This window comes from Drosophila mojavensis, unplaced genomic scaffold (assembly GCF_018153725.1).
Source record: "Drosophila mojavensis isolate 15081-1352.22 unplaced genomic scaffold, ASM1815372v1 contig_36, whole genome shotgun sequence".
Lineage (NCBI taxonomy): Eukaryota > Metazoa > Arthropoda > Insecta > Diptera > Drosophilidae > Drosophila > Drosophila mojavensis.
The window spans coordinates 503,682-530,246 of record NW_025318858.1 but is presented as its reverse complement, the minus strand read 5'-3'; the positions used below and the strand labels follow the sequence as shown (position 1 = coordinate 530,246).

The window sequence follows — 26,565 nt, the reverse complement described above, 5'->3', positions numbered from 1 at the left end:
CTGGCTGCGGTTGCATAGTTGACCAGGCCAGGCCAGGCCAAGGCAGAGGCAGAGGCAGAGGCCGACGCAGAGGCAGAGGCAGCGAGACAGAAGAAACTCGTAGATACAGATACAGCGCGTCGTGTGTTTGGCCAAGTGGACGACGACGACGGCGACGACGCGACGGCACAGTCGCAGATACACTTTAGGGGCCATGACATGACTCGCATACGAATTATTATAAACGATCTGGCGCAAAAACTAACAAGCGATGCAGCCTGGGATGTGGTGGAGATGCCATCCCCCCCGTCCCGCCGCTGGTGTGGCGAGGTGACCAGGCAAACGAGCCCCAGCTAAAAGTTATGGTGGCCAATTGCAAAGTTAATGGAGTTTGGCTACTCCAGCAGCGAGGAGGTGCAACGGATGCGGCTACCGGACCTGGTCTTCGACTCCAGACTGCGGACTTGCACTTGGCCAAGATTGAACTTAATTTTGCACAAATGCAATTTATAGAAAATTGTTGCCACTTGTTTTTACGTTGATGGCACTTGAGCTGGAGTGCAAGAGTGAGAGCGAGCGAGAGAGACAGAGAGCGAGAGAGGGAGAGAGAGACTGAGGCTAGGCAGTTAATAAATGCAGGTAGCTTCAGCTGCTCCGCGGCCTGCAGCGCATCCATTATTTAAATTTTTGCAAAATTAACAATTAAAATGTCTAATGGTAAAATGCGTCCTCGTCCTCAGCTTCGGCCTCCTCCTCCTCCTCTTTGTCTTCCTTGTCCTCATAAAATAGGCAGACAGCGGCTTCTTGGAAGCAGCAACTGTTGCTGATGATGATGCTGTGCAGCAACTGTTGCTGCTGTAACTGATGATGCTCGCAATTATTAGACAGGCTAATCATGTTCGGGATTTGCATGTGCCGGCGCAGGAAGTGGAAATTGCCATGGGATTAGCGCACTTTTATTAGCGGACGCACACAGATACACTGCACGAAAATCTACACTAATAAATGTGCGTATGTAAATAATGTGGAAATTTCGCGAGCAAAACAAAACGCTTCTAATCCCGCTCTGGAAACATTGAGAAAGCTACCTGCGGAGGTCCTATAAAAGCGAGCGACCCCTCAGCACCCCGCAGCAGTCCGACCTGTGTGATCTGGCACGGCAAGCGCTTTGAGTCAACGATGCTGATTGTACGCTACTTAATCGCCCTGGTCTTCTCCGTCTTCGTGATGGCCACGTCGCTGCGCGTCGAGAAGCGCTACGGAAGGGATGCGGACTACAAGATCTCAACACCCGATCGATTGGTCCTCCAGATGAGCAGCAAATTGGAGCGAAAGCAGCTGGAGCCCAGACGCCTGGGCATATGAGCGGAGCAGGCGGCGGATGTTTGTGATTGAAAATCAAAATATTTGTGAAAGGAAACTGTGAACAGTACTAAGGAATTTAGTTTAACTTGAAGTCATCTGATCGCTGAAGCTCGAAAAATCTTTAAATTTATAATTAAGATAAAAAACCGGACATAATCTAAGTTGAGAACTATAATGAAATTCATGTCTTCTCCATGCCAAATGGTCTTAAATTCCTTTAATTAAATATAAGTATTTCAAGTAATGTAAAGCTGAAGGCGATAGCAGATCATGGATCATCATATTCAACTGTGAATCAAATTATGAAATTAGCTTAACTTTAAATATAAAATAGTCTTACTGTAATATTTTTATATTTCAGATAATGTAATAACGCAACTTTAGTTGTGATGTAAGTTGTCAAAAAAAAAAAAAAAAAATTTTTTTACTAATAATAATAATAATACAAAAATAAATAAATAGATTCCTTACTCTTATCTTTTAAAGTAGCGGAGAATGATTGAAATTTCAGTTCCTCGAAGGCTTAAGGGGATCTTGTAGCCTCGTAGTCTCAATTAGAGCACTCTAGCTATTGTCTTATATATTAATATTTTGTTATGATTAATAATTATTATTATTAAGTTAGTTGCCTGTACAGTGAGCACTCGATATTTAGGCTCGAACATAAAAAATCCATTTACATTCTGCATTTTTGTTAAATATATATTTTAAGTACTTTATTCAGAGCTTTCATATATTACATAGATAGTTAAATAGGTGCTGGACTCTATTCATGTGTAATTTCAAATAGATATATATTTAAATATATGTATTTATTGATGTGTATATATGTATTATACAATAGTTTTGAAACGTTTAATTTACAATGGGAAATATTATTTCGTTTCAATGTATTAGTGCATATATGTAGATATTCAAATAATTGCATTAAATACTTTTGCTAAACATATTTATTTAAATATTATTTTACCACACCATATGCAAGCATAATAGAGATTGTTAATTGAAAAGTTTCTAATAATAACGAAAGCCAAGTGCGAAAACATAAATTTCATTTATGTGCAAAGTTTATTATTTATAAATTGTTATTTAACTGTTTAATAGACATTTATAGAGCGTTGAGTCTTAACTTTAGTTAATTGCACTAAATATTGGCATTGGAATTATGCTAAATGGGCTTTCCATAGATTGAAATGTTAATTTTTCAATGGGCTGTATTTATATTTGTCCTCCTCTTCTCCTTCTTCTTCTTCTTCTCCTTTTGATTTATCTATTGAATTTGTAGTGTTGTTTCGTCATCGGCGTCAGTTGGTGGCATTTACTTTCTAAAGCAGGAGATGGGATTGAAGTAGCACTGCCTGTACCTCACTTGGCGTTTGCTCTCGGGCATGCGGAACAGCTCGTTCATGTTGCCGTAGGAGGGGGTGCGTAGATAGGCGCTGTAGCTAAAACGGATTCACCAAAGAGGCATAAAGATCAGTGAAAGAGAGAGACCTATTTGACGTAACCTACGTGGGTCTGTACTGCGCGAAGAGCATTTGCAGGCGGTCCATGGGCAAGTTTGGGTAGATCGCCTGGGCGGGCATCTCATAGCCGCCGTAGGCAGCACGCACATCCTCAGCATCCTGCTGGTCCAGTCCATCAGTTTCCTGTAAGCAAATGTCTCCAGCTGGTTAAACTTGGTCAAAAGTAAGTCTAGGCCTCACTTACAGCAGTCGCCTCCGCTGCGGAGGGTCGCGCCTCGTTCACGGCAAAGAACACGCTCAGCAACAGGCCGTAGCACAGCAGAATTTGCCCGAATTTCACCATTTTTGATAGAGTTTCTTTACTGTAGGCTGAAAATATAAAGAAGTCAAGTTTAAGAAATTATACAATATTACAGATAAATACATTTATATATTTGCTTATTCACAACAATTAAGATAGGATTGGGATTACATTTTCCGAATGTAAATATTAAATGCATAAATTTATATATAAATATTGAATTAAATTTTACTTAATTTCTATTTTAGCATAATATGAATATATGTTGCATTCCAATATCGCAGGCTCGGTCTATTTCCACCAAATGTCACTTATTTAGAATCCAAATCAAAGTGCAAAGTTTGCATGCAGCCCATATCATAATTCCGTTGAAAGGACAAAGGGCAATCAGAGCCAATCTGCTGTGGCTAAGCTGCCAGGATAATGGCCCATAAGCAGGCAGTGCGGCAGGACGCGAGCAACGGGGAACGAAACACTTGTTGCCACAAACGTGACCCGCATTGCATTGTATAAGTATATGCCGCAAAATGGGGTGGGGCGGGCTCAAACAGGCTGCAGCATAAATGCATTTCCGCAATTAAAATCGGATATGAACTTGAAAAGCACAGCACAATAGACAGACAGACAGAGTGAGAGTGAGAGAGAGAGAGAGAGAGAGCGAGAGAGTAAAGGTGAGAGAGAGCCGCAATAGTGCAACATGCCCGTTGCCATAGCTGCCACGTGCGGCTCTAACAACTAGACAAGAAAATGTTTTCCAACTTTAATTGAATTTGCGCCGTGAACGTGATTCAAGAGACGAATTCTGAGGAGACCTTGAAAGGGCTGCCGCTTTATTTGCATTAGGGGTGCTCCCTTTGTTGGCGATTACGCATTCAGCAATTTTATTTTCGCGCAACAGCTGTGCAGCAATCAAACCTTTGCCAACAATTAATGCATTATACAAAAACATTTTAATTGTATTACGAATGAATCACGTTAAAAATAAATTGCCGAAAATATTTGCCTATTTTTGGTCTTTATTTTTCAAGCAGAGAATGTCAACCAGTCCCCACTGTGCATTGACTAGCAGAAAGTATTACCATAAAAATTAGTTGCTGATTATCAAGTGTTGACAGCTCCAATTCAATAGTAAAAGCCAATTAATGAAATTGTATACCCTGTACTTATACTAAGAGTGTGGCATATAGGTTGTTATAGAGTTGAGCACATATATATCGTCAGTTAAGGATCCAGGGATAATAAGTTGGGATCTTTTAGTAATGGGAAAACGGTATATTGCCTTTTAACTAGGGATCATATTAAAATATTTACTATGTATATACTCCGATTCTTTATTGAATCTAAGCCATTATTTATTTGTTTCCGATACGATCCGATATTGAAATAGAACCACCATCCAGCTGATGATGCAAGCAATATTGCTCAACCAGGTCGCAGTGCTGCAGGTGAACAGGCCGAAGGGTTTCATTTTCATAGGGAAACAAATAATTTGCAGAGAAAAGAGATCACACTGAAAGAAACAATACGGTATATAAAGAGTACGTCAAGAGGAGGTTCAAGTGGCGAGTAGTACCCCTCTAGAGAGCTGCGGATCGGGCTGATCGAGCTCATTTTGTTGTTGCAGCAGAAGCAAAGTCTTTTGGTGTTCATTCACCGTACAATCCAGGATCAGATCAAGAACATAGCCGTCGACAGCAATAAGAGCATACAGACCATAGCCCACGATCTGATAGGCAGTTTGATCGCTTCGAAAGACGCTTATGTAGTAGCCCAGAGTTGCTGCTGAGACAATCATGCAGAGGCGATTGCTTATCATGATGACAGCGTAGGCAGCAGTCAAGCGTTCCATGAGGGCGGTCAATTTCAGGTGTTGCCATCGCAGGTGCTGCAATTCCAGGGTATCCTCTGGCGAGTTGCCCCGGACCAGCTGCCTTATGTGGCTGTTGAGTCGCATGTAGAGTCGACAAATGCGCCAGCTGAGCAGGAAATGCAAGTGCATGGTGACATCCTGGCTGTCCATGGCCAGAAAGTTGAGCACAATTAGCAGAGACTCCACATACATATTATTCCCCGTCAAGCCAAAAAATTGCAAGGCAATAAACGAAAGGCTGAGGAGAAATCCGACGAGCAGCCACAAAATACAATTCTTGACCAAATAGATACACTGCAGCCGCCGCATGTCCTCTTTGTCTCGCTTATCCTTCCTCGACCTGCGATATCGATAGAGCCCGCTCATGCATCGTAGCTCCTGGCTAAGGTTCCTGGTCGCTCGCTCCCTCGATACCCACTGCAATATCCGCACCAGGCAGACAACGTCGTTGACGGTGGAATCCAATTGGATTGTCTGACCTGTTACTCCTGTCAGGCACACCACATCGAACCAGACCCAGACCAGATCCGCTACTGTAATCCCGAACTGCAGCACATTGGACACACTGGCGATGAGCTGTGTCCACTTGGTGTTTTTGAATAGACGCTGCCTAAAATCATAGCGATAGCTCGATGCTCCGATGAATATCGCATAGTAGGCAAAGAGCCCATAGAGCAAACGTTGTAAGCGGCGCGCCTCCATTATTCGAATACTGATTGAGACCAACCAAAGGAACCCAGCTATATATAAGAGTCGCCCTGGCGCTGAGTCAATACTACTGAATATATAATTCGATGTTGCGTGCGGACAGACAGGGATTAATTAATCAATCAATCGCCAGACAGCGATTAATCAATCAATAAAACATTTTCCTTTATTAAGGCTTTATAAGCTCGAAAGTTTTTTATAATTTTAAACATACAGATAAATTGATTTCATTAGCAATAAGCAATGGTGGTTCTAATGATAATAATACTGAAATGATGAATTAAATTAGAATGACAATGACAAGCAATGTTAGTTGTAATGGTAATAATTATGAAATTATGAATACAAAATTATATCATAGAAATTAATTAATGACAATGACAATGACAATGACAATGACAATGACAATGACAATGACAATGACAATGACAATGACAATGACAATGACAATGACAATGACAACTTCTATGACAATGACAATGACAATGACAATGACAATGACAATGACAATGACAATGACAATGACAATGACAATGACAATGACAATGACAATGACAATGACAATGACAATGACAATGACAATGACAATGACAATGACAATGACAATGACAAGATTAAATGACAAGATCAAAAATATTTACATTCATAAATATATTTATATATTAATTTATCTCTTTTCCGAGACGATCTTATACTGTAATAGAACAACCATCCAGCAAATGATGCAAGCAATATCACTCAACCAGGTGGCAGTGCTACAAGTGAGCAGGCCATAGGGCTTGACTTGCATGGGAAAGGTAGTTAATTGCAAAGCAAATAGGTCAAACTGAAAAAAAAGAATATAATAGTATATAGAGAATGTATGTGGAGAGTAGCTACCCCTCTTGAGAGCTGCGTGTCGGGGTGATCAAGCTCATAGTGTTTTCGTAGAAGACATGACGTCTTTTGGTGTTCATTGATCGTGTAGTCCAGGATAAGGTCGAGTATGTAGGCATCCAGTACAAGTAGAGCATAGAAACCGCAGCCGACTACCTTATAGATAGTCGGTAAGCATACAGATAGGCTAATGTAATAGCCCATAACAGCAGTGGTTATAATCAGCGAAAATCGAGTGCTTATCATGATGATGTCGTAGGCACTGGTCAATCGCTCCATTAGAAAAGTGAGTTTCAAGTGCAGCCGGCGTAGATGAAGAGCTTCGAGTGCATCCGCAGGCGAGTTCCGTTCGACCAACTGCCTCATGCGACTGTTGAGACGCATATAGAGCCTACAAATTCTCAAGCTGAGCAGGAAATGCAAATGCATTGTAATATCCTGACTATCGAAGGCTAGGACTTTGAGGATCACAAGCGTTTGTTCTATATAGAGTTTGGCTTGCCTCAAGTTCATGAATTGATAAGACATAATCAAAAACGTGGACAGAAATCCAGTGAAAATCCACATTATGCAATTTTTCGCCAGATAGATGCTGCGCAAACGTCGAATGTCCTGTTTGGAATGCTTGTCCTTCCTCGCCCAGGATTTGGGACAGAGCCTGGTCAGGGACTCCAGCTCCTGCTCAATATTCTTGGTCGCCCGTTCACGAGGTACTCGCTGCAAGAGCTGCAGCACGCAAACGATATCGTTGACCGTGATATCAAGTTGGATTATTTCGCCCGTGACCCGATCTTCGTTTACGTAGTCAAGCCAGAGCCAAGCCAAATCCGATAATGTAACACTGACTATTATTAGATTAGACAAACAGGCGATCAGCTGTGTCCATTTCGTATTTTTATACAGACGCCGCTTAAAATCGTAGAAATAGCTCGTGACACCGATGAATATCGCATAGTAGGCAAAGAGCTGATACAGAAAATGTTGCAACCGATGCACCACCATCCTTCGAACACTGACAGCCAGCGACTGGGCAGGTTCGACTACTTATGAGCAAGGCCGCCAATCTAGGAAACTCATCTAGCAAGCCAATCGAATTACTGAATACAAATAATGAGCTGCACGCTACGGCAATGGCAATGGCGAAAGTACTAACAATAATTAAAAAGTTATGGTAGCGTGTGTGTGTGTGTGTGAGAGAGAAAGGGGGGTCTACCTAACATCCATTTATTTATAAAATTCGTTAGTCGGTCGGTCAATAATTCAAAAGATCCCAACAGATCCCGCCGTCACTAATTAGACTCGAATGAATCAAACATAATTCGAAGGAAGAAGAAGAAGAAGGAGCTGTGGCCAGGAGTCGAGTTGAGACATCAGAGGCGAATAGGTTTACGCTTCTGTGGAGGGCAATTTGCAGGTCCTGATTTAAGTGCCTCACTCACACAGTCACACGCACACACACGCATGTCCCATCATCTCTGACTAATTACGGGCATGCTAATGACATCAAGTGGGCGGCAGCTAATGGGCGTGGCATCAAAAATGTCGCATGAATATGTGAGCAAGCAGGTCATAAATTGCCGCAGGTAGAGCTCAGCAACAGGTATCTGTGTGTGTGTGTGTGTGTGTGGCATGGGCATCAAAAAACCAAATACGAAACCGAAACTCAATGAGGCGAGCCGTAAATGTTAATGTCTCTTGCCACAAGCGACTTCAACGTGCCACCAAGTCGCCTGTTGCAACAGCAACAGCTCATAAACTGTGGCAGCTGCAAAGACAGCTGAATTATCGCTTCTCTCATTTTTTATGGTTACTCAACATTCTTTATGCTGCCAGGACTTTATGCAACCAACAGAAAATTAGAATCTAGCCAACTAGAAAATGTCAATTGCTCTTAAAAAACTTAATTGTATTTGGCAAGATGTCTAAATAGTTTATTAAAGTATACTTAAGGGAAATATATAACATTCCCATGTACTGCTTCGAATGTGCAGAAATATATAATAGGGATACAATTTACCTATACAAATCTTGACATCAATTTAAATAATGCAATATTTTATAGCATACTTTTAAGGGCGATTTCTCTAAATATATTGCAGCATTGTTTTTGTTACTTTGTTACTCTACATTTGTGCATTTTTCTGAGAGGTGTATTATTTGCATAAAGGTGTTATAAAATATGTTAAACAAACAAACTACGACTATTATCCTCTTTCAATGACATGGAAAACTAAATTAAAAACTTGCAAAAAAACGAATTTAATTTAACTTTTTTACCTATAGCGCATACCCTATTTACAACAGGCTCTACCGACTAACCCATAAAGCTGTTAAGCCCTGTCATAAAAATGCACAAACCAAAATCCAGGTACAAATGTTTGACATGCAAAGCGACGCATGCAACAGTTAGTACCAGGCGCGTAGATAATTATAATACGCCATACATATATATATTTACATATATATATATATATATAGCAGCAAGCGAGCCTATATATATATATGTATATGTATAGATGTATATGGTAGTTGGGACAACAAGTCATAAAACGCTTAATAGATAGGGAAGCGACCAAAAACAAAAAAGGTGTCATTCACATTGTCAGTTTGGTTCAGTTCGAACGCGCAATAAATGAAACTAATAACACGCAAACTGCCAGGGGGGCGGGGTGGGGGGGCTGGTGCGGGGGCGGCGCAGTGCCTGGCTGCAGTGTAGACGCTCCAAGTGCTGGCAAACAGCATACGGCAAGCGCTGGCTAAAGCTGAGAGATCAAATGGAATAATAAGGCGAGGTGGGCGGCAGGGGGCTGGGCCAGCAGCAAGCGAGCATAATCAGGACACTTTTATTGCGGCTGATAAATAATGCGTCAATGTTAATTGGAAATTTAATATAGGGTAGACACAGACGAGCTGACTGCAAAGCAGAGAGTAAAAGAGACAGAGAGAGAGAGAGAGAAAGAGAGAGTGACCGAGCGAGTGAGTCAGAGTAAAAGAGTTGTAATGCAATTTTACACACATACATATCTCACTCTCACTCCCACTCTCACTCTTTCTCTTTCTCTCGTTCTAGCTTACGCGGCTTATGCAAAGCTTTGCTGCAAGCGGCTTAATTCTGTAATTTTCGCACAGTTTTCCATCAATTTTGCCCAGTTTTTCTTTTGCGGCCGTTTTTAAATGAACGTTGGCGGCTTTCCCTCCTTGTAGGCTGTTGCTTTTCGTGATTTATTTGACGGTCATGCGATACGCTGTTTGATGATAAATGAAATATTACAAGTCTGAGCCGCGCCTCGTGTCTGACGCACTTGTGACACGTTCTCGTTTCCTCTCCCTGCCACCCCAGCCCCAATCCGCAAATATGCTCAAAAATTTCTGAGGCGCTGCCTACGTTCCATTTGAAACTTGAAACTTATCTCAAGTATTATCAAATTACTCTGCTAGTTGCGGTCTTTGCGGCTTTCGGCTAACAATTGCAACATCAAAGGCTTACGTGAGGAAACCCTCTATAAAATTTGCAGCTACCAAATATTTGTCAAATTAAATGGGAATTCGAAATGGAGAAGCCTTTGTTTTGGCGGAGATAACAAGGATTTCCCCACTTAAAAATGAGTCTCTTGGCTTGGAATCAAATATCTGCCAATACAGTTTTAGATTTTAACAAGGTGTAAGGCGGATGAAATTACTGTTATATAATTATTCCTAGATAAGTTAAAAATAGATTGAAACGAAAATAATGAGATAAACTAAAACATGAAAAATATTTATTCCCCTTAGAATAAAACCTCATAAATTTATTTAACATATTGACTTTAGTTCTTTTTTTGTTGCTGAACAATCTATTGTATTTATGATTGGGAAAACAGGGTATGATCGTTTTGTGGAATTGTATGTAACAGGTAGACGAAGACGAATATATTCTTGATCAGGACGACGAGCTATGTCGATTTGGCTCTGTCCGTCCGCTCATCTCTCCATCCGCATGAGCACTAGGATCTCTTAAAGAGATGCTAGAGACTTGAAATTTTAAATGTATATTCGTGTCGATATATTTTTCTAGCTTTACTTGAAACTAAAGAGTATTTTTAAGCTACTTTGAAAGTGATAAACATGTTGTGTTATTTAAACTGTTAATAAAAATGTATTTATAAGTTTTAATAAAAAGTTTTCATTGTTTGTCTGTCAACAGTGTGCCCCACTTCAAAGTACTTTGATTGACTGGGCTCCAGTAGGCCCGTCCAGGTTCAACTCGTTTCAGCAGCTATTGGCCATCTAATTTGGGCTACCCTTAAGGCTTCCCTCACTCAGGCCTGACTGAAGTATTTGTATTGGAGCTTCTAATAAATATTAAATGCAATTTGATTGCGGTTTTCTGTTTTCAAATCAAGGCAAATACGCCTAAAGGATAATGTTAGGAAACTATGCCCGCTGATATGCTGACATATAGCAAATCAGAAATGATAAGAATGCACAAGGTTTTCATTCCCGTCTGCAGCAAGCGAGAGCAAATGATGCGAACTTTTACCTTTCTCTTACACATCATAAGTAATTCATATTATTTTCCATACCATGGCCCACGCAACAGGCACCTTTAGCCGCATTTTTCTTGGCCGTGATTTTATTTTTATTTTGCTGGGGGAGTTTTACAATAACCCCTAAAGTACATCTTTTTGTGCTGAAATACCCCCTAATAAGCAAAGCCAAATTGGGTATATTGCATACTGATTGATAAGGTTTGAAATAAATAATCTCAAAAATTGATTTGAGCTAGGAGCAAGTAGATATTTCGCATTATTTATACGATGTTGTATATCAATTATTATTTCTATAATTCTTTTTTCATAACTCTTTCGCCCTTTCACCTGAAATGTTTTACCTAAAGTATCTCCAAGTCAGTCAGATTTAATTTATTCATATTTACTTGTATATTTTTATTTCCATGTTATATTTTTGAACATGAATTTCAATTTAGGCTGTCGGGAAAGCGGTAAAGCTCTGCCAACGCAAATGATTAATTGGCTACATTTGTCAACCGGTGTAAAAGCAGTTGGAAGAGGCGAGTTTTGCACGTGTAAGAAAGTGTCTAAATGTCAATCTCTTTGAGAAACCATTTATGAGAACAAGCATAAGCTAAATTCGATTATTAAACAATTAATAAGCTGCAAAGGGCTAAACACTGGAATCAGCTCTTAGCCACTTTACTGAGGTGTGTGCAGCTATTTATATTTTAGATTTTCTGTCAACGAAAGAAATCGCAATGAATTTATAATAAGACTAGAGCGAAAGTTATACACATATATAATAAGAGGCAAATTTCCAGTAAAATTAGATTATTACATTTTTTTAAATTTTAAACTGAAAAATATATTAATTTTTTTTTTCCCTTTTTTAAATTTTTTTTCATATGTAACAAATCGGAAATGTTTTTTTTCTTTTGAGACTCAAACATACTAAAATATTTATAATACTTTTAATAAAAGAATAAATTTCGCAGCATTGCTCTTCACTTATATTTGGTATGCTTAGAAATCGTGAGTTAAAGCGATTCCTAAATATTTCGAACTGAACATTTCCGCATTCACGCTTGATTAATATATCAATTAAGAGTTGCTTGAGTCAAGCGCGTGCCAGCAGATTAAGATAAACTCAAACAATAACTCGAAATTAGGCAAATACAAGTGAAACAACAAACTCACCGGAAGAATTCAAGGATAATGGGCTGGCTAAGCAAATAGCGGCGGTAAAATTGATTTCAGACAAACTTGGGTCGCGATTACGATTTCACTTTTATATAGATATATATATTTGGATATATATGTGTGTGTGCGTCTCACGGAACTGTTTTATTTATGGTACTGCAAACACAAATGAAATGCGATATTGTTGAAGAGGATCCGTTAGACTGTTTGGACTCGATGTGAACGCCAAGAAGTGAAATTGTGAACTCGATGTTAGCCATGGACGACGCTCGGCTTTATATACAAAATAGCAGGCGCAGTCGAAGGCGACGACAGCAGCAGCAGCAGCAGCAGCACCACCAACAGCAGCAGCAACAGCAGGAAGCAGAAAAGGTGTTGAGAAGGAGGGGTAAATGGGCAACGCAGGTTTAGAGGGTGTGTAGGGGAGGTGTTAGGGGTAGCTTAGGCGCATGGACTGCCTGTTGTTGCCGCCCCGCTGCAACAATTGCTGTTGCTGTTGCTGTTTTCGTATCGTTGCCAATGCTGCGTATGAGCAACGTGCGGCTTAAGAGCCCGATTATTCACCACACGCGCACAGCTTGATAACCGTTATGTATGTATGTGTGCGTGTCTGCATGTGTATCTGTGTGTGTGTGTGTGGTGAATAGTGTGTTGCTACCTGTTGATTGGCAAAACTTGCTGCATACTTGTTGGCGCCGTAAATCAATTGAAGCCAGAGCGGAATCAGTCCAGTTACTGGTTCAATCATTTAGCAGTTCATGAACGGAAAATGTCATTGAATTGATTATGACCAGTTGGAGAAGTCGCTAGTTCAGTTGATGTGGAAGAATTCTTTCTCTATTGATGTCGTATGATTATTTGTTCAGTTGACTTTCAATGTTTAGTTTTTTATTGATTCAGTAGAATTGAAAATATTAGTTCTATGTGAGATGAACAAGTGAACTAAAGTAATTCACTAGAAGTCATTTGAACAATATTAGAATTTAGATTCCCAGTACAGTCTACAATGAACCATTTCTATCACTGATTTATTATTCAATAGCTTAATCTACTTTATTTACCATGCAATAAGTCGGAAACTGTTTCACAGTACTTCACCTATTATCGTCTCAATCAGTTCAGTAGCTCATTTATTTACTAGTTCATTTGAACATGTTCTGAACAGAGCGTCGCAGCGCGGATCAATCAGTGACGTCACATGACCAACACTTTGATTTATGAGCAGACTCTTAACCTAGCCTTACACCTGATAAGGCAGACAAAACTTTATGATAGCCGTTCGTACAGGAAAGCGGGCATATCAATTATAACTGTCGGTCATGTAAAAATGCTTCTAGTGTAAAAATGCATTCAGACTATAATTATCAGAGCTTAAATTAAATTGAAAGGGTGAACTTCTTGCGTATGTATTTAATAGCTTAGATTTTTGTTGGCAGAGTACAGCGTAGTCATTCACTCCCCACAAGAAGATTCCTAGTAGTTATTTGGACAACGTTACACGCAGCTCCTGGCTGAACTGCAACATCAATTTGTATTGCAACATCGTTAATTTCGCACATATTGGCCAATAAAACTTGGCCAACAGGCAATTAAAGTTGGCCATAACGAGCTCTACGTGCGCTGCACGAGCAAAAACTGATCGAAGCAACCGAGTTGAATCACCTTGCATTTAGTTAATGCTATGCATTGATTCCTGTCGCCAAAGAGCAAAGGGGGAAGTAGTGGAAATATTTTTATTCATGGATGAAACTGTTCAGCAGTAAAATAAAAATATCTGCCATAGTTTTATGTAATATTGTGCTGTTCTCTATATATATGTTATATATTCTTAGCAGTCTTATGTTATGTTCTGCGTTCTGAAATAACCCCATAAGTTCATGACCCAACTCCAAATTCGTTAGATGAGAACTTCAAAGTATAGTAATTATAGTTAGTTATAGTTATAGACTCTATCGAAGTAAAGTAAACGAAAATGTGTAAAGTCACTGGTAATTCTAATTGTAATATTGGAAATGCACATCGAAATATTATCTAATACGTCTACTATATAACTAAGTGCTACTTCCGCTTGGGGAATCTCAACTAAGAGTATTATTGTTTTGCACCCGGAGTTGATAGCGCTGATAAGGCCAAAGGGTGAAATGCTAAGTACAATGAATGAATTATGAGTGGGTGTGAGAGTGACTGTATATATATATGTGTATGTGTGTGGGGGTATTTCAGTTTTTATAGTAGTGTCAATCAGTATTAGAGAGAATTAGCGTCCGATTATTGGAGCGAACAACGCAAAAGCAAATCCAACAGCCTTTATGGATTATTGAAATGATATATATTATATGAGATATATGTTTTAGTTATACGTATTACATTCTACAAATATATTAGCAGGTAACTGCTGTTATTAGAGTGTGTGTGTAATAGGTGGAAGGTAGCAGCTGCAACTCTCTCAATAGGCCAACTCGAACTAGGTGAGATAATTAAAATGAAATCAGAAAATAATAATGAGATTCTTTAAATGTGTTTTAGGCTAATTTTCGTTAGTTTATTGGCATCAAGCAATATAAATTTTTATCTATTAACTATGCGTATTTATTTTCCTATATATTCGTATTTATGTCTCTCCGTATTTTTATTGAAGTCAAACGAAGCAAGAGTACTTGCAGCGGAAGAGAGTGTTCCCATTGCTCACTTAAAGCTCGGCTGCAACGAAGCCTAACTGAAGTCGGGCTCAACAGTTGACGACCTTTGAGTGAAAGTCGCCCTATATAAAGGGCTGTACGATAGCTGCAGCATTTCTACAGTCGCCCAGATCTGGTGGGGGTCAGTCGTGCAGTCAAATGAAGTGAAGTTAAGGGTAGTGAGGTGGAGTGAAATATGTGATCGCTCAGTTAAATATTAATGCTTTGAGGAAATACTGAGAGCAAATACTGTGAGGAATTACAAAGAGGAATTACTAAGAGGAATTATATAGAGGAAATACTTGGAGAAAATACTTAAAGGAATAATTACAAAATAAATTCCAGTCTTTAGCTCTTATAGACAGACGGACGGATAGGGCTAATTCAACTCAGCTCGTGGCCTTGATTAGGAATGTATATAATACAGGGAGTACCACGCCTACTTCTGCCAGTTACATATGTAAATTAAACAAAACAGTTATACCCCAATTTCCCACATTCAATGAGTTCAGGGTGTGAACACTATTAACTCCCTTCTTTAAGTTGAGCTATAGCCAATTTCCCATGAGAATATCTCCCCAAGGATGGTGTTCTTCACAGCAGATATTCTAGTATAGAATTGTATTTTAATATTTATTACAAGGAGCAGAGCTTCAGCGATGAGTACAGTATGGATATACACGTTTACACATATACATAAATATCTATATTTATAATGCTAGAATTACAAAAGGTTTTTCAGTTTACAATTCATGCTTGACAGATGATTTCAGTTAATCATGCGAACAACTTTCATAGCAGCCAAGGAAACGCAATGCTCGAGATGAAGATGTCATAAAGCTGGAGCCGAACCTGGAGCCAATTCGTGTTTTCTTTTGAATGGAGTTTCAGTTGGTTAGGTTTAATGGTAGGTTGATTGGTTGGTTGCTTGGATGGTTGGTTGGATTAAAAACAGCTAACGGCATTGAAATAGCAGCGCCAATACATGCGACCACCTCCATTGGCAACGTGATGGATGCGCCTGAGGCCGGGACTAGCGCCAGGACCAGGACCAGGACCAGCTCCAGGTCCAGCTGCAGCCGCTGACGCCGCATCGATGCCAACTGCAGTTGTGCCGGCTCTTCTCTGAAAGCTCTTTGCCATTAACTGAAATTTTCTTACACCATTTGCCACATGCTAATTGATATCTTTTATTGCATATTTTGGTTTCAATATCCAACTTACAGTTTCGCCCGTTGCGCGATTTATCTGATTTAGATCTTTGAAGTCGTAATCCATCATCACGCCAGGATCGTCATCGCTGTACATGTGAAAGCTGTGTCCACTCAGTGGCTGATTGCCAGCTAATCAAAGATATAGATATATATAATAATTATGTGGAACTGCATATCGAATTAATTCCTAACTCTAACGTTTCGCTCACCTTCCTCTGTTGCTCGAAGTTGCTGCTGCTGCTGCTGCTGCTGCAAAGCATTTCTGTAATCGGAAGGCTTTACTGGTCCCAGGTTCTTATTCGCATAGAACTCGCCTATGCGATGGCCCTCACGTTCGTTCTCCAGCGCATGATGCAGTGCAACCATCAGGCGATCCAGCAGTAAGGCAGCGCGCTTGGGCACTATCATCTAAGGAATGGATTTGGATTTGGAGGGATTTAGAATTGACATAAAGCCTTAACTTTCATGGTATATAAATATGTCGAAAGTTTTGTTAATTATAAAAATTCTTGTATACTTATATTATTTATATATTTTGAGTTTATTACAGCTTTCCTCTTAACTTTATTAATTTTGTCAGTTAACAAAGAAATTTCGAAATTTATGACTGTATAATTTGCTGTAAATATACATATGCATCCATATAATAATAGCAAGTGAGTTAACATAAGAAAAGTTACTTGCAGACATCGTTTACATGGCGTATACGCAATTTGTAAAGCGCTCACAAAAAAAAAAATATGGTTTTCCTGCTTTTTTATTTTGTGCAAGTTGACAAAAGTTTTGAAAAAGCGTGACGTCAACAGCCCCAAAGGCCGTTGCTGGAGATGTAGGTATGCATACTCCCTCTATACATACATACAGCTGTTGGTATCGCAGAGCAAGTCCCGTTGCGATATCAAAGCAAGGTAACATTATCACCTGCAGGGCAAGCAATCAAATGCAAAATATACATTTACAAACAGATTGCGTGCGTAAAACGAGACACACTTTTGGGTTTGACCAAAAACCCACGCAGGCTCTCGAATTTTCAGGACGGGGGTGGGTGCGGCAACTAGGGTGACCATCAACACTTACCGGGTACTCGTCATAGCTCATGTCAGCCGCATCGTTGGGCGCACTAAATATCTCCTCCGGCTGGCTAACGGTAGTCGGTGCGATGGCTCGTTTCTCAAGTGGCGGCAACTGCGGCTCCTTCTCCACTTCCTCGTCCACGTCCACTTCCTTGTCCGTGTCCACGTGTCGTTTGAGCGCAGTGACGCCCCTCATTTGGCGACACATATGCAGCTCGAAGCTCTGGAGCAGGACGAGCAGCACAATCAGCAGGCCAGGCAAATAGTTGCGACTGCGCCAGGTGTGGCCGCCGCTGCTGCTACAGCTCCTGTAGCTCCTATAACTCCTGTTGCACCTGTTATCCGGCTGCAGGCGGCGTTGACGTCGCAGCATATCGATGGATGTCCTTGTAGCGGTAGCCAGGTAGGCCTAATTAGCAGCAGTTCCGTCCTTCCCCTTTGGGTTTTTGGGCTTGCACTTGAGCGCACTTTGAAATTTCAACTGAAACGCTCGCTTGATGCGCTGCCCGCTTTTATAGAGGATTTTTTGCTGCCGCCTTCAGTCATTATTTGACTTTTTTGCTGGTTTTTTTCTTCTTTTGATTTACAATAATGAAACATTACAAACGCTTGTTAATCGTCTCTCAAGTGGTTGGCCGAGCGGCAGCCGAGGGGGGCGGGGCAACAGTGAAATGCTTTTTCCAATCTGTGATTTACGTCCGAGTGCGAGTCCTTGCCGTTGTTGTTGTTGTTGTTGTAATTATTGAACATAAAAATGCCATGTTGAGGCCAACAAGTGAGCCTGCAGCAGTGTGTGTTCTTAACACACACGCGCTCACACATGTAGCCACATCCACACACACACACGCATACACACACGCACACGCTCAGTCACTTGTTGCAGCCAATTGATCCTGGCTGCCTTTTTCATCTTTTGGCCGGCAACTAATGAGCAAAAGTGCCCTGCATGATGTCCTGTTCTTTGGCAAGCATACGGGCTAAAGGATTTGCATGTGCGCCTTGCACAAAGTCTTTCATTAATACTCTTGGCCCGTTAGCTCTGACGCACACTTGTCATAAAAAGAATTTCGGCTTCTTTACTTAATGCGAATGCACAACTGTACATTGATACACTCTACTATATATTAGAGTTTAATATATTACTTTGATATGTAGAAACAACTCTCACACACACGCACACACACGCACACACACCTGCACAGCGGGCGTTTGTCCGTCGAGTTCATTGGCCATAAAACCCGATTTGAATGCGTTTTTTGACCCCCAACATATATAAATTCGTCTCTATGCACTTATGTTTATATTAATTAAATCACAGTCACTAACATGCAAATCTTAATTATAACACTAAAGAGTTCCTATCAACAAAGAAATAACAAGCGTCCACTAAAAGCAACAAGTGTGCAACAAAAGAAATTAGACATGTAAATGAAATAAAAACAGTCGGCATCTAAGACTCTTATACTTTGGTTAAGAATTACAGAAATTCGAAGACTCAAATATCGGTTGAAGCTGCCGACTCTGGCATTTTGACTAATATTGCATATAAATACTATATGTAATATACACATGATATATAGCTTTATAATAAGGAATTCTTAATCACTAATATGGCATGTGCCCTAAATGTACATATGGGTTCAATAATAATTATAGTTCTTAGTTCTTTTGAATTATTGAAAAACATTTCGAGACACTTACTAGTGAAATCGTAGATAAAATGATAAGTGCGATTTTCTATAGTAATTAATTAACTTACTTTGTGGTTCTTAAACCTTTCTTAATTTTATATATAATAAATCAAATATTTATACCTATATGCATAACTATAAACAACTTTATTTTGTATATATTTCTATTATTTCTATATTATTCCTTTAGCCAAAAATGTTCTGTAAGCTTTACAATAATATTTGTTCTGAACATTATATTATTATTAATCTAATTTTTATATATTAATAATTACATAAATAAAGCATTTTTATAATAGTATCATAAAATTTAATATTTTTTCAATTTTTATAAGCTCAATTTTCTATAATACAATTAAAATGCATAAAATGGCAAACGTATTAAAATCGACTTAATGCTAATTCAAATAATTTGCCGTCCAATCAGATTTGCAGCATCCCTGGCAGCTGTCAAAATGGCCGTTCTGCGCATTTTCCAACACTGCGCCGACGTTTAAGGGAAAGAGCAGCAGAGAGCAAGGAGCGCGAGAGCAAAACACGAGTGGCGAGAGCCACTGAGAGAGAGTTTTGTGTGGCGTCTAGCGGACGGCCTGGTCCCGTACAGCATCCAGTGCTCAGTGGGCTGGCAGTGGCAGCAGCAGCTGCTCCAGGTAAACTGGTACACGAATAAATAGATACGTCGAGCGAGGGGCGAGGGGCGCGGGGCGAGGTGTTGGCCACACAGGAGACAATGGTGTGGAAAATGTGTTGTATTGAATGTGCAATGCAATGAGAAAGTGCTTGCTACAAAATGTGGCACACAAACAATTAATGTGGAATGAATACAACAAAAGCAACAGCAGCAGCAACAACAACAAACGAAATAATAGCAACAACAACAACTGAAATGTCAAGGACTTGAACAAATTGTAAGAGAAGAGATTTTAACGCCCGGATTTGTTTCAATCAAAAGGTGCTAAAATGCGTGCCTACTATACTGCAAAGGACAGCCGAAAATTCGGCGATATGAGCTATGAGTAAGTATGAGTGTGTGTGTGTGTGTGTGTGTGTCTGCGCACACATAGGCTCTTGTGTAAATGAAGCAATTCGTAAGCCATTTGCACGTTGAGTTTATCCCTGTGTGTTTGCCCAAGCGAAAATGCCATTTGAAGCATCAATTGAATAGAATTTTAATGCAAACAGAAATCCATTTCCAATATGCTTTTCCCTAAGCCGCAAGCAGCGTAGTCTGTTTTAAAGAAGCCACAAATATCAGATGTGCCTTTCAGCTCCCACATCTGAGAGGTAAATGCTGCAAAGAGCATTGCATACTTTTAGGATGATGGCAAATCATTCCGAATCTTTGTCATACTGTAAATGTTTTGGAATGTGGAATCATTGAGTTAAGCCGTAGGCTATGAATAAGTGCATGCATAATTGATTATTGCTTCTAAGTAAAGAGAGAAACTTTTATATAATAGTCGAAAGGTTCGTCTAACTCTGAAGATCTGAAGATTCACTATAATTTTTTGCCAAAACTTGACTTTCACATTCATTTTTGGAGTCTCACGCACTTGAAGATGCTCACAGCTCTTATTCATTTAAAAGCAGTCCTGCGGCTAGTCTGTGTCCTTTTTATACGCGTTAGTTAGTTAATATGGTATATAAAGTATACAATGTAATCAAAGCAGGTTGTGTAAATCATTACCGTTACTTCAAAGTCCTAAGTCGTAAAAAAATACATATCAATGCATACATCGTATAAACATGTAACATTCAAATTCTATTTCCATCTTCTTCTTCGCTTCTGCTACTTCGAAATGCAGTCATAAATTTGAGCCTGCTGCTAGCATTGCATATGCACAATTCAGCTCGACTCTAGTCGTTAGAGATGCATATATGTACATATGTATATATATCTATTTATATATATATACATATATATATATATAGGTATAGCTGACTGCATGTATCAAAGAAAACATTGACAACATCACGTCCTTGTGCTCGTAAAAAAGGCGCCTTCGACTAGTTCGTGCCTGTCTCATCAAAGGATGCTCTGAGGTGTAAGCACAGCAAGCCTCAGTGTATGTGCCTATGTGTGTGTGTGTGCTGTATATTATATTGTTTGCTGCTTTAATTAATGATATGTCAACAGCAAATTTTGCAACCTATAGACAAGCTTGTTGAGACACAGCTTAAAGGCAATGAACCTTTGCCTCTTCGACACGAGGGATTAGAAGAAAAGCCTGAAGTGAAAGCTATACATTTCGCAATTAATGTTAGGTATATTAGTTTTAATCTTCACAAGGAGCTCTCACTTCATTCATGTTTCAATAAAAACTGAAAAGGAACAGAACTCATAGTTCCTCAGGACAATGTCAAACTCACCTGAGTTGCCTGCATTTTATATATTCCGATTTATATATGTATATGTCATATAGATATCTGCAGCGATGCTCTTTTCAACATATACTTTGATCTAATATTTTTTGTTTTCTAAAATGATTCGGATATAGAGTTTTCATTTTTTTACTTTTATTTGCAGGAGCAAATATCTGATGGACCCGAAGTATATGACAAAACGGGATCTACAGCATTATTACAAATACTATAACATGACCCGGAATCGTGGGCAGTTCAAGAAGATTGTGATCATCATATTCTGCGTGTGCGTCTTCTCCTACTTGTTTGTGGACTACAATTTGAGGACGCAGCTGCTCCGGCTGCGAGATCGCTTCGACTTCATAGCGCGCATCGACGATGAGTACAATAATGTGACCCAGGCCTACTTCCTGGACACGCCTGGCTGTCGGATGCCCCATTTCGAGGAGATGGACGAGACTGTGTCGCAGTTTCTGTTCAGTCCATCGGATGTGAAATGCCCCAAGCCCTTGACGAGGACAAGCGAGACGATCGCCGGGCAGTTGCTGCTCAACCTGAATGCCCAGGAGCAGCTTGAGTACTATAAGATCAAGAATCTGTTAGACATCAGCTGTCACTATACGGAGATTCGTCGTGTTAACGACAATAAAAATGAGGAGCTGGAGCCAGTGCCGTTCAAGCTGGCCGAGATCATGCAGCTGCCCAAAGACTTGGAATTCATGTGCATGAGCTGCAAGGATACATCTGGGTCTGAGATCTACTCCGACTGCCACTTCTTTGTGGTGGACAAGCCCGACAATGGAACCATCCACAAGAGGAAGCCCTTCAAGCGTGTGAGCTTCAACAACTCTAGCAACAATAGCAAAAACAACGATGACAGCGGCTCCTCGCGGGAGCGTCTCTCGGTCATGGTGCTTGGCATCGACAGTGTTTCGCACTTGAACTTCCTTCGCCAGATGCAACGCTCTGCGAGCTTCATAAGGAACAATCTGTCGCATGTGGAGTTCTGGGGCTTTAACAAGGTGGGCGACAACACGTTTCCCAATTTGGTGCCGCTGCTCAGCGGGCTGACTGAGCAGGAGCTGAATATATCCTGCGTGGCGCCCATGGCAAAGCCGAGCTTCGACGGCTGCTCGTTCCTCTGGAAGCGCTATAAGCAGGCGGGCTACAGGACGATCTTTGCGGAGGATGTGAGCTCCCTTGGGGTGTTCCATTTCGGCCGCAGTGGCTTTCGGCGACAGCCAACGGATTACTATTTCCATCCCATGATGAAGCACATGGAGGCGCGGATTGCCTCCAACTATGTCCTAAATCTCAATGTCTGCATGGGCGGGCGCAGGACGGCGGATGTGCTCTTCGAGTACCTGCGAAAATTTGTGCCAAAAATGCAGCACGAGCTCTTCTTTTCGTTCTTCTGGTCGGTGACGCTCACACACGATCAACTGAACTGGCCTCGACTGCTGGATGCGCAGCTGACAAGGACCCTGCAGCGGCTGCAGGAGTCGGGCGTGCTGAACAGAACGTTGCTGCTATTGATGTCCGACCACGGCTTGCGCTGGGGCTCGTTTCGAAGCACCTACCAGGGCATGATGGAGGAGCGGCAGCCATTGCTCATAGCCCTGTATCCAGGCTGGCTGAAGAAACGCTACCCGCTGGCCATTGCCAATCTGGAGCTGAATGCCAAGCGACTAGTCACGCCCTTCGATCTGCATGCCACACTGCTGCAGCTGCTCGACCTGCGCAACTTGGAGACGGAGCGACTGCAGCAGAGCGCCGCAGAGCTGCAGGACGCCGACAGTACGCTGCAGCGTGGCATCAGCCTATTTCTGCCGGTGCCCGCGGAGAGGAATTGCGAACAGGCTGACATTGCGGCCCATTGGTGCACCTGCTACCAGCGCAAGGAGCTGGCCACGAACGACGCTCGCGTGCAGCGGGCCGCTCGCTACTTGGTCCGCTTGATCAATGGGCGTCTCTCGGCGCACTCGCAGTGCCGGACGCTCTATTTGAACTCCATTTTGCAGGCACTGATCGCGGCGCCCCATAAGAAGATCGTCAAGGACATAACCAGTGATTACGGCGTGGATATTACGCTCAGATTCCAGACAAAGCCGGGCCTGGCTGTCTTCGAGTCGACGGTGCGGATGACTGGCTTTACGAGCGCCCTAACAGGCACGATCAGCCGCATCAATTTGTATGGCAGCCAGAGCTACTGCATCAAGGACTCGGCTCTAAAAATGTTTTGCTACTGTCACAGATAAACCCTTAAATTCGTTCTACTTTCAAGACTTGTACGCCCAATACGTAGCCTTAGAGATTTTATTAACACACATCTAACCTTTAAGTTTGAACAACAAATAAATAAAACACGTATTTCTATGAAATATTTACCGCAGACTTTGTATAAAGTTATTCAATTGAAAAGTCGAAAAACAAAAAACTAACTTATGTAGCCATTTAGAAAGATCGCCAGGTCTTGCAGCAACTCGAATATTTATATTAATTTAGAGACAATAACAAATAAACTTATTAAACACTTATACGGTAGATGGCATTTCATTTTCAATAAAGTAGCAACTAGGGGAACTAGTCGGGAGTATCCGATTAGAAGGCACCCCTTCGTTGGGTGTCTTATAGCATTCTGCATATACAGATGCTCTTACATTTGGACTCATACACATATTTATGTACATATAATTTTCAATTATAAAACATGGGGTGACACAAAAATGTCTTATATATAATCTCTTATAGTAGTTCAGTCTCTCAGAAATAAATTGAGTTTTTAAATATGCGATGATTGAAGGTCTTGCATATTATAAATTTGTGGTATGTACTATGTACGCGACTATGATCCGTCGATTCTCTAAGCCTCGGTTATTGCACATAAAACACGTATTTCTATGAAATATTTACCGCAGACTTTGTATAAAGTTATTCAATTGAAAAGTCGAAAAACAAAAAACTAACTTATGTAGCCATTTAGAAAGATCGCCAGGTCTTGCAGCAACTCGAATATTTATATTAATTTAGAGACAATAACAAATAAACTTATTAAACACTTATACGGTAGATGGCATTTCATTTTTAATAAAGTAGCAACTAGGGGAACTAGTCGGGAGTATCCGGTTAGAAGGCACCCCTTCGTTGGGTGTCTTACAGCAGTCTGCATATACAGATGCTCTTACATTTGGACTCATACACATATTTATGTACATATAATTTTCAATTATAAAACATGGGGTGACACAAAAATGTCTTATATATAATCTCTTATAGTAGTTCAGTCTCTCAGAAATAAATTGAGTTTTTAAATATGCGATGATTGAAGGTCTTGCATATTATAAATTTGTGGTATGTACTATGTACGCGACTATGATCCGTCGATTCTCTAAGCCTCGGTTATTGCACTGTCACCAGCGGATCGAACTCCACCTTAATATAACCAACATCAATATAGATATTATCACATAATGGCCCCTTTTTTACGATTAAGTTGGTATGCTTAAAAGATTTATCCATCTGCAATATAAATAAACATTTTAGAAACAATAAGTGAGTGAAATCATTAGCATTTACCTGTGGATTGTTCATGTTATCGCAGAGTAGTTGCAAAGGAGTGGAGCGCTTGCTCAGCACGCTCCTCATGTGATACCGGCCGATGTCGAAGAAACTTTCGTCTAGCTGCATGCCATAAATATTTAAGACCTGCAGCGAGTTGCATTGGGAGACCGTCTGCCAGAGCTCACTTTCCGAGCCCCAAATTTGAAGATTGACCAAATCCAATTGCCTCAATTGGGGAACACATTTTAGCAAAGCCTTCAATTGATATGCTTCAAAGCCTTCATCCTCAACCAGGGTCAGCTGACGCAGATGCTTCATTTTTTCCAGAGTTCCTGCTCCACAATACCAGATGCTATCGTTGAAGCTAATCCGACTTATTTCAGCCCGCTTATCTATAATCCAATTGAGGACCTGATCGGTTTTATCTTCCCCATAGAAGCAAAACGTTCGTAGATTGGGTAGAACTACAGTGCTATCAATAAACTTTTGGAATAGGAAATCGGTTTGAACTGTTATCTCCTCTAATTTCAAGAAGTTGCACATGGATAATTCTGCAGCTGGTTCACAATCACAATCAGATAGGTCCAATCGCCGCAACTCCGGCCATTTCTGTATTATTTTGCTGTAAAATTTGCCACTCAGCTGGAGTGAGGTGAGATCAGGAAATATATCAACTAACACCTCATGTACCAACTCCTCTATTGCCTCGCAGCCGTCATCCAGGGAGAAGGACAGCTCCCGCAGTTTAGGAAAACTGTACATAATCCACCTTTGCAATTCATAGCTCTTAATATATTGGAGCTCCAGCTGTTGAACCGTTCCACTGATGCCGCTCAGGAGTCCCTCCAGTTGCTTTGGATGCTCCTCCAAATAAGCGAGCATCTTGTTATCTAATATCCAGCTCGGTTTGTGTTGCCAGTGGTAGATTATATTACTAGGCAACCGGCTCGAGGCAATGTTCGCAGTTGCCTCCCACAGCTTCAGCTGGCCTTTCAGCCCCAGAGAGCCAATAATAAGCAGTTGGCAATCGTCGCTTAGACTCTCCATTATTTTGGAAGCGTATGAGAATTAAAAATATTTGTTAGCTCGTCTTGAGTTTTACCGGACAGCTGTTAGTTAAAAAACAGGCGCAGCAATCTAACACCGAAAACGAACAGATTTGAAGTTTTTTGCTGTGCTAGTGACATTTAATTTTAGCCACATATTATTTGTTGACATTATGGATTTAGGTTGAAAATAAATTTACATTCAGCCCTCGCAGCCCTGGTATACGAGCGATGACTATCGATTACTATCGACGACTGGAATACGATACTGGCTCTAACCATATGGCTAGTGATACTGGTTATCGTCTCCTATTTTAAAGGGCTATACAGCCAAATCGAAATTTTTCGTGGCACAACGGTTTTTGCTCCATTAATATAGTTATTCTCTTTGCCTTAACTGCTTCAGAAACTAAATTCGATATTCGTTTTGTATTGTTATGGGTATATATATCATTGGCATGAAGCATTGACGTAAAAATTCAAATACATCTGTAGCTTAGAATACATACTGATGAAACTGCCATATATTAAGTAAGTTTAAATTTTCTGCTTAATTCGTCTTAACTTATTTCTTGTTCATTACCTGACATCAATTATCTAACTAAGTACGAATTTTTTCATGCCAAATAATTTTTTGTACCGCAACGGCTGCGCTAATTTAACAGCAAATATATCGGCTG

At 40.5% G+C, this 26,565-nt stretch overlaps 6 protein-coding genes across 12 annotated transcripts; 2 read left to right on the top strand and 4 right to left on the bottom strand.

Annotated features, from left to right (window-relative positions):
- Nucleotides 1-1,090: 1,090 nt before the first annotated feature.
- LOC6575592 lies at nt 1,091-1,546 on the top strand. The gene has a single exon (XM_002001565.2). It carries the CDS (start codon nt 1,159-1,161, stop codon nt 1,342-1,344), a length of 186 nt encoding a protein of 61 aa, XP_002001601.1. The 5' UTR covers nt 1,091-1,158; the 3' UTR covers nt 1,345-1,546.
- A 482-nt stretch (nt 1,547-2,028) lies between these two features.
- Nucleotides 2,029-12,503, bottom strand: LOC6575591. Of its 2 annotated transcripts, none has more exons than XM_002001564.4 (4): nt 12,256-12,503; nt 3,055-3,179; nt 2,857-2,993; nt 2,029-2,789 (listed from the first exon to the last, which is right to left on the bottom strand). In XM_002001564.4, the coding sequence occupies exons 2-4, from the start codon at nt 3,151-3,153 to the stop codon at nt 2,663-2,665; spliced, it is 363 nt and encodes a 120-aa protein (XP_002001600.1). In that variant the 5' UTR covers nt 3,154-3,179; nt 12,256-12,503; the 3' UTR covers nt 2,029-2,662. The 2 variants fall into 2 exon arrangements, with proteins under 2 accessions (XP_002001600.1, XP_015020218.1); XM_015164732.3 differs by having other exon boundaries at nt 2,029-2,783.
- On the bottom strand, nt 6,348-7,600 carry LOC6575589. Its single transcript, XM_002001562.3, has 2 exons — nt 6,569-7,600; nt 6,348-6,515 (listed from the first exon to the last, which is right to left on the bottom strand). Exons 1-2 carry the CDS (start codon nt 7,565-7,567, stop codon nt 6,357-6,359), a joined length of 1,158 nt encoding a protein of 385 aa, XP_002001598.1. The 5' UTR covers nt 7,568-7,600; the 3' UTR covers nt 6,348-6,356.
- Nucleotides 12,504-15,550: 3,047 nt separating the features above from the next.
- On the bottom strand, nt 15,551-17,714 carry LOC6575588. 3 transcript variants are annotated; one of them, XM_032728968.2, is made up of 4 exons: nt 17,228-17,714; nt 16,360-16,558; nt 16,161-16,279; nt 15,551-16,082 (listed from the first exon to the last, which is right to left on the bottom strand). In XM_032728968.2, the coding sequence occupies exons 1-4, from the start codon at nt 17,594-17,596 to the stop codon at nt 15,882-15,884; spliced, it is 888 nt and encodes a 295-aa protein (XP_032584859.1). In that variant the 5' UTR covers nt 17,597-17,714; the 3' UTR covers nt 15,551-15,881. The 3 variants fall into 3 exon arrangements, with proteins under 3 accessions (XP_032584859.1, XP_032584860.1, XP_043864553.1); XM_032728969.2 differs by having other exon boundaries at nt 15,551-16,061; XM_044008618.1 differs by having other exon boundaries at nt 15,885-16,092.
- A 1,808-nt stretch (nt 17,715-19,522) lies between these two features.
- LOC6575587 lies at nt 19,523-23,659 on the top strand. The gene is made up of 2 exons (XM_002001560.4): nt 19,523-19,930; nt 21,442-23,659. Exons 1-2 carry the CDS (start codon nt 19,875-19,877, stop codon nt 23,534-23,536), a joined length of 2,151 nt encoding a protein of 716 aa, XP_002001596.1. The 5' UTR covers nt 19,523-19,874; the 3' UTR covers nt 23,537-23,659.
- A 275-nt stretch (nt 23,660-23,934) lies between these two features.
- On the bottom strand, nt 23,935-26,111 carry LOC6575586. 4 transcript variants are annotated; one of them, XM_032728965.2, is made up of 3 exons: nt 24,855-26,111; nt 24,687-24,797; nt 23,935-24,161 (listed from the first exon to the last, which is right to left on the bottom strand). In XM_032728965.2, the coding sequence occupies exons 1-3, from the start codon at nt 25,884-25,886 to the stop codon at nt 24,153-24,155; spliced, it is 1,152 nt and encodes a 383-aa protein (XP_032584856.2). In that variant the 5' UTR covers nt 25,887-26,111; the 3' UTR covers nt 23,935-24,152. The 4 variants fall into 4 exon arrangements, with proteins under 4 accessions (XP_032584856.2, XP_043864976.1, XP_043864975.1 ...); XM_044009041.1 differs by having other exon boundaries at nt 23,935-24,147; nt 24,673-24,797; nt 24,855-26,110; XM_044009040.1 differs by lacking the exon at nt 23,935-24,161 and adding an exon at nt 24,341-24,629 and having other exon boundaries at nt 24,664-24,797; nt 24,855-26,110.
- Between the last annotated feature and the right edge of the window lie 454 nt (nt 26,112-26,565).

Excerpts from the sequence above, each read along its gene's own strand:
- LOC6575592 (XM_002001565.2), top strand. The coding sequence starts at position 1,159 with ATGCTGATTGTACGCTACTTAATCGCCCTGGTCTTCTCCGTCTTCGTG.
- LOC6575591 (XM_002001564.4), bottom strand. The coding sequence starts at position 3,153 with ATGGTGAAATTCGGGCAAATTCTGCTGTGCTACGGCCTGTTGCTGAGC. Across the intron at positions 2,994-3,054 it reads CCGCAGCGGAGGCGACTGCT|GAAACTGATGGACTGGACCA; the intron begins GTAAGTGAGGCC and ends ATTTGCTTACAG. Across the intron at positions 2,790-2,856 it reads TTCGCGCAGTACAGACCCAC|CTACAGCGCCTATCTACGCA; the intron begins GTAGGTTACGTC and ends AATCCGTTTTAG.
- LOC6575589 (XM_002001562.3), bottom strand. The coding sequence starts at position 7,567 with ATGGTGGTGCATCGGTTGCAACATTTTCTGTATCAGCTCTTTGCCTAC. Across the intron at positions 6,516-6,568 it reads ACACGCAGCTCTCAAGAGGG|TTTGACCTATTTGCTTTGCA; the intron begins GTAGCTACTCTC and ends CTTTTTTTTCAG.
- LOC6575588 (XM_032728968.2), bottom strand. The coding sequence starts at position 17,596 with ATGCTGCGACGTCAACGCCGCCTGCAGCCGGATAACAGGTGCAACAGG. Across the intron at positions 16,280-16,359 it reads ACTTCGAGCAACAGAGGAAG|CTGGCAATCAGCCACTGAGT; the intron begins GTGAGCGAAACG and ends ATCTTTGATTAG. Across the intron at positions 16,083-16,160 it reads ATCGCGCAACGGGCGAAACT|TTAATGGCAAAGAGCTTTCA; the intron begins GTAAGTTGGATA and ends AGAAAATTTCAG.
- LOC6575587 (XM_002001560.4), top strand. The coding sequence starts at position 19,875 with ATGCGTGCCTACTATACTGCAAAGGACAGCCGAAAATTCGGCGATATG. Across the intron at positions 19,931-21,441 it reads TTCGGCGATATGAGCTATGA|GAGCAAATATCTGATGGACC; the intron begins GTAAGTATGAGT and ends TTTTATTTGCAG.
- LOC6575586 (XM_032728965.2), bottom strand. The coding sequence starts at position 25,886 with ATGGAGAGTCTAAGCGACGATTGCCAACTGCTTATTATTGGCTCTCTG. Across the intron at positions 24,798-24,854 it reads ATAACATGAACAATCCACAG|ATGGATAAATCTTTTAAGCA; the intron begins GTAAATGCTAAT and ends TTTATATTGCAG.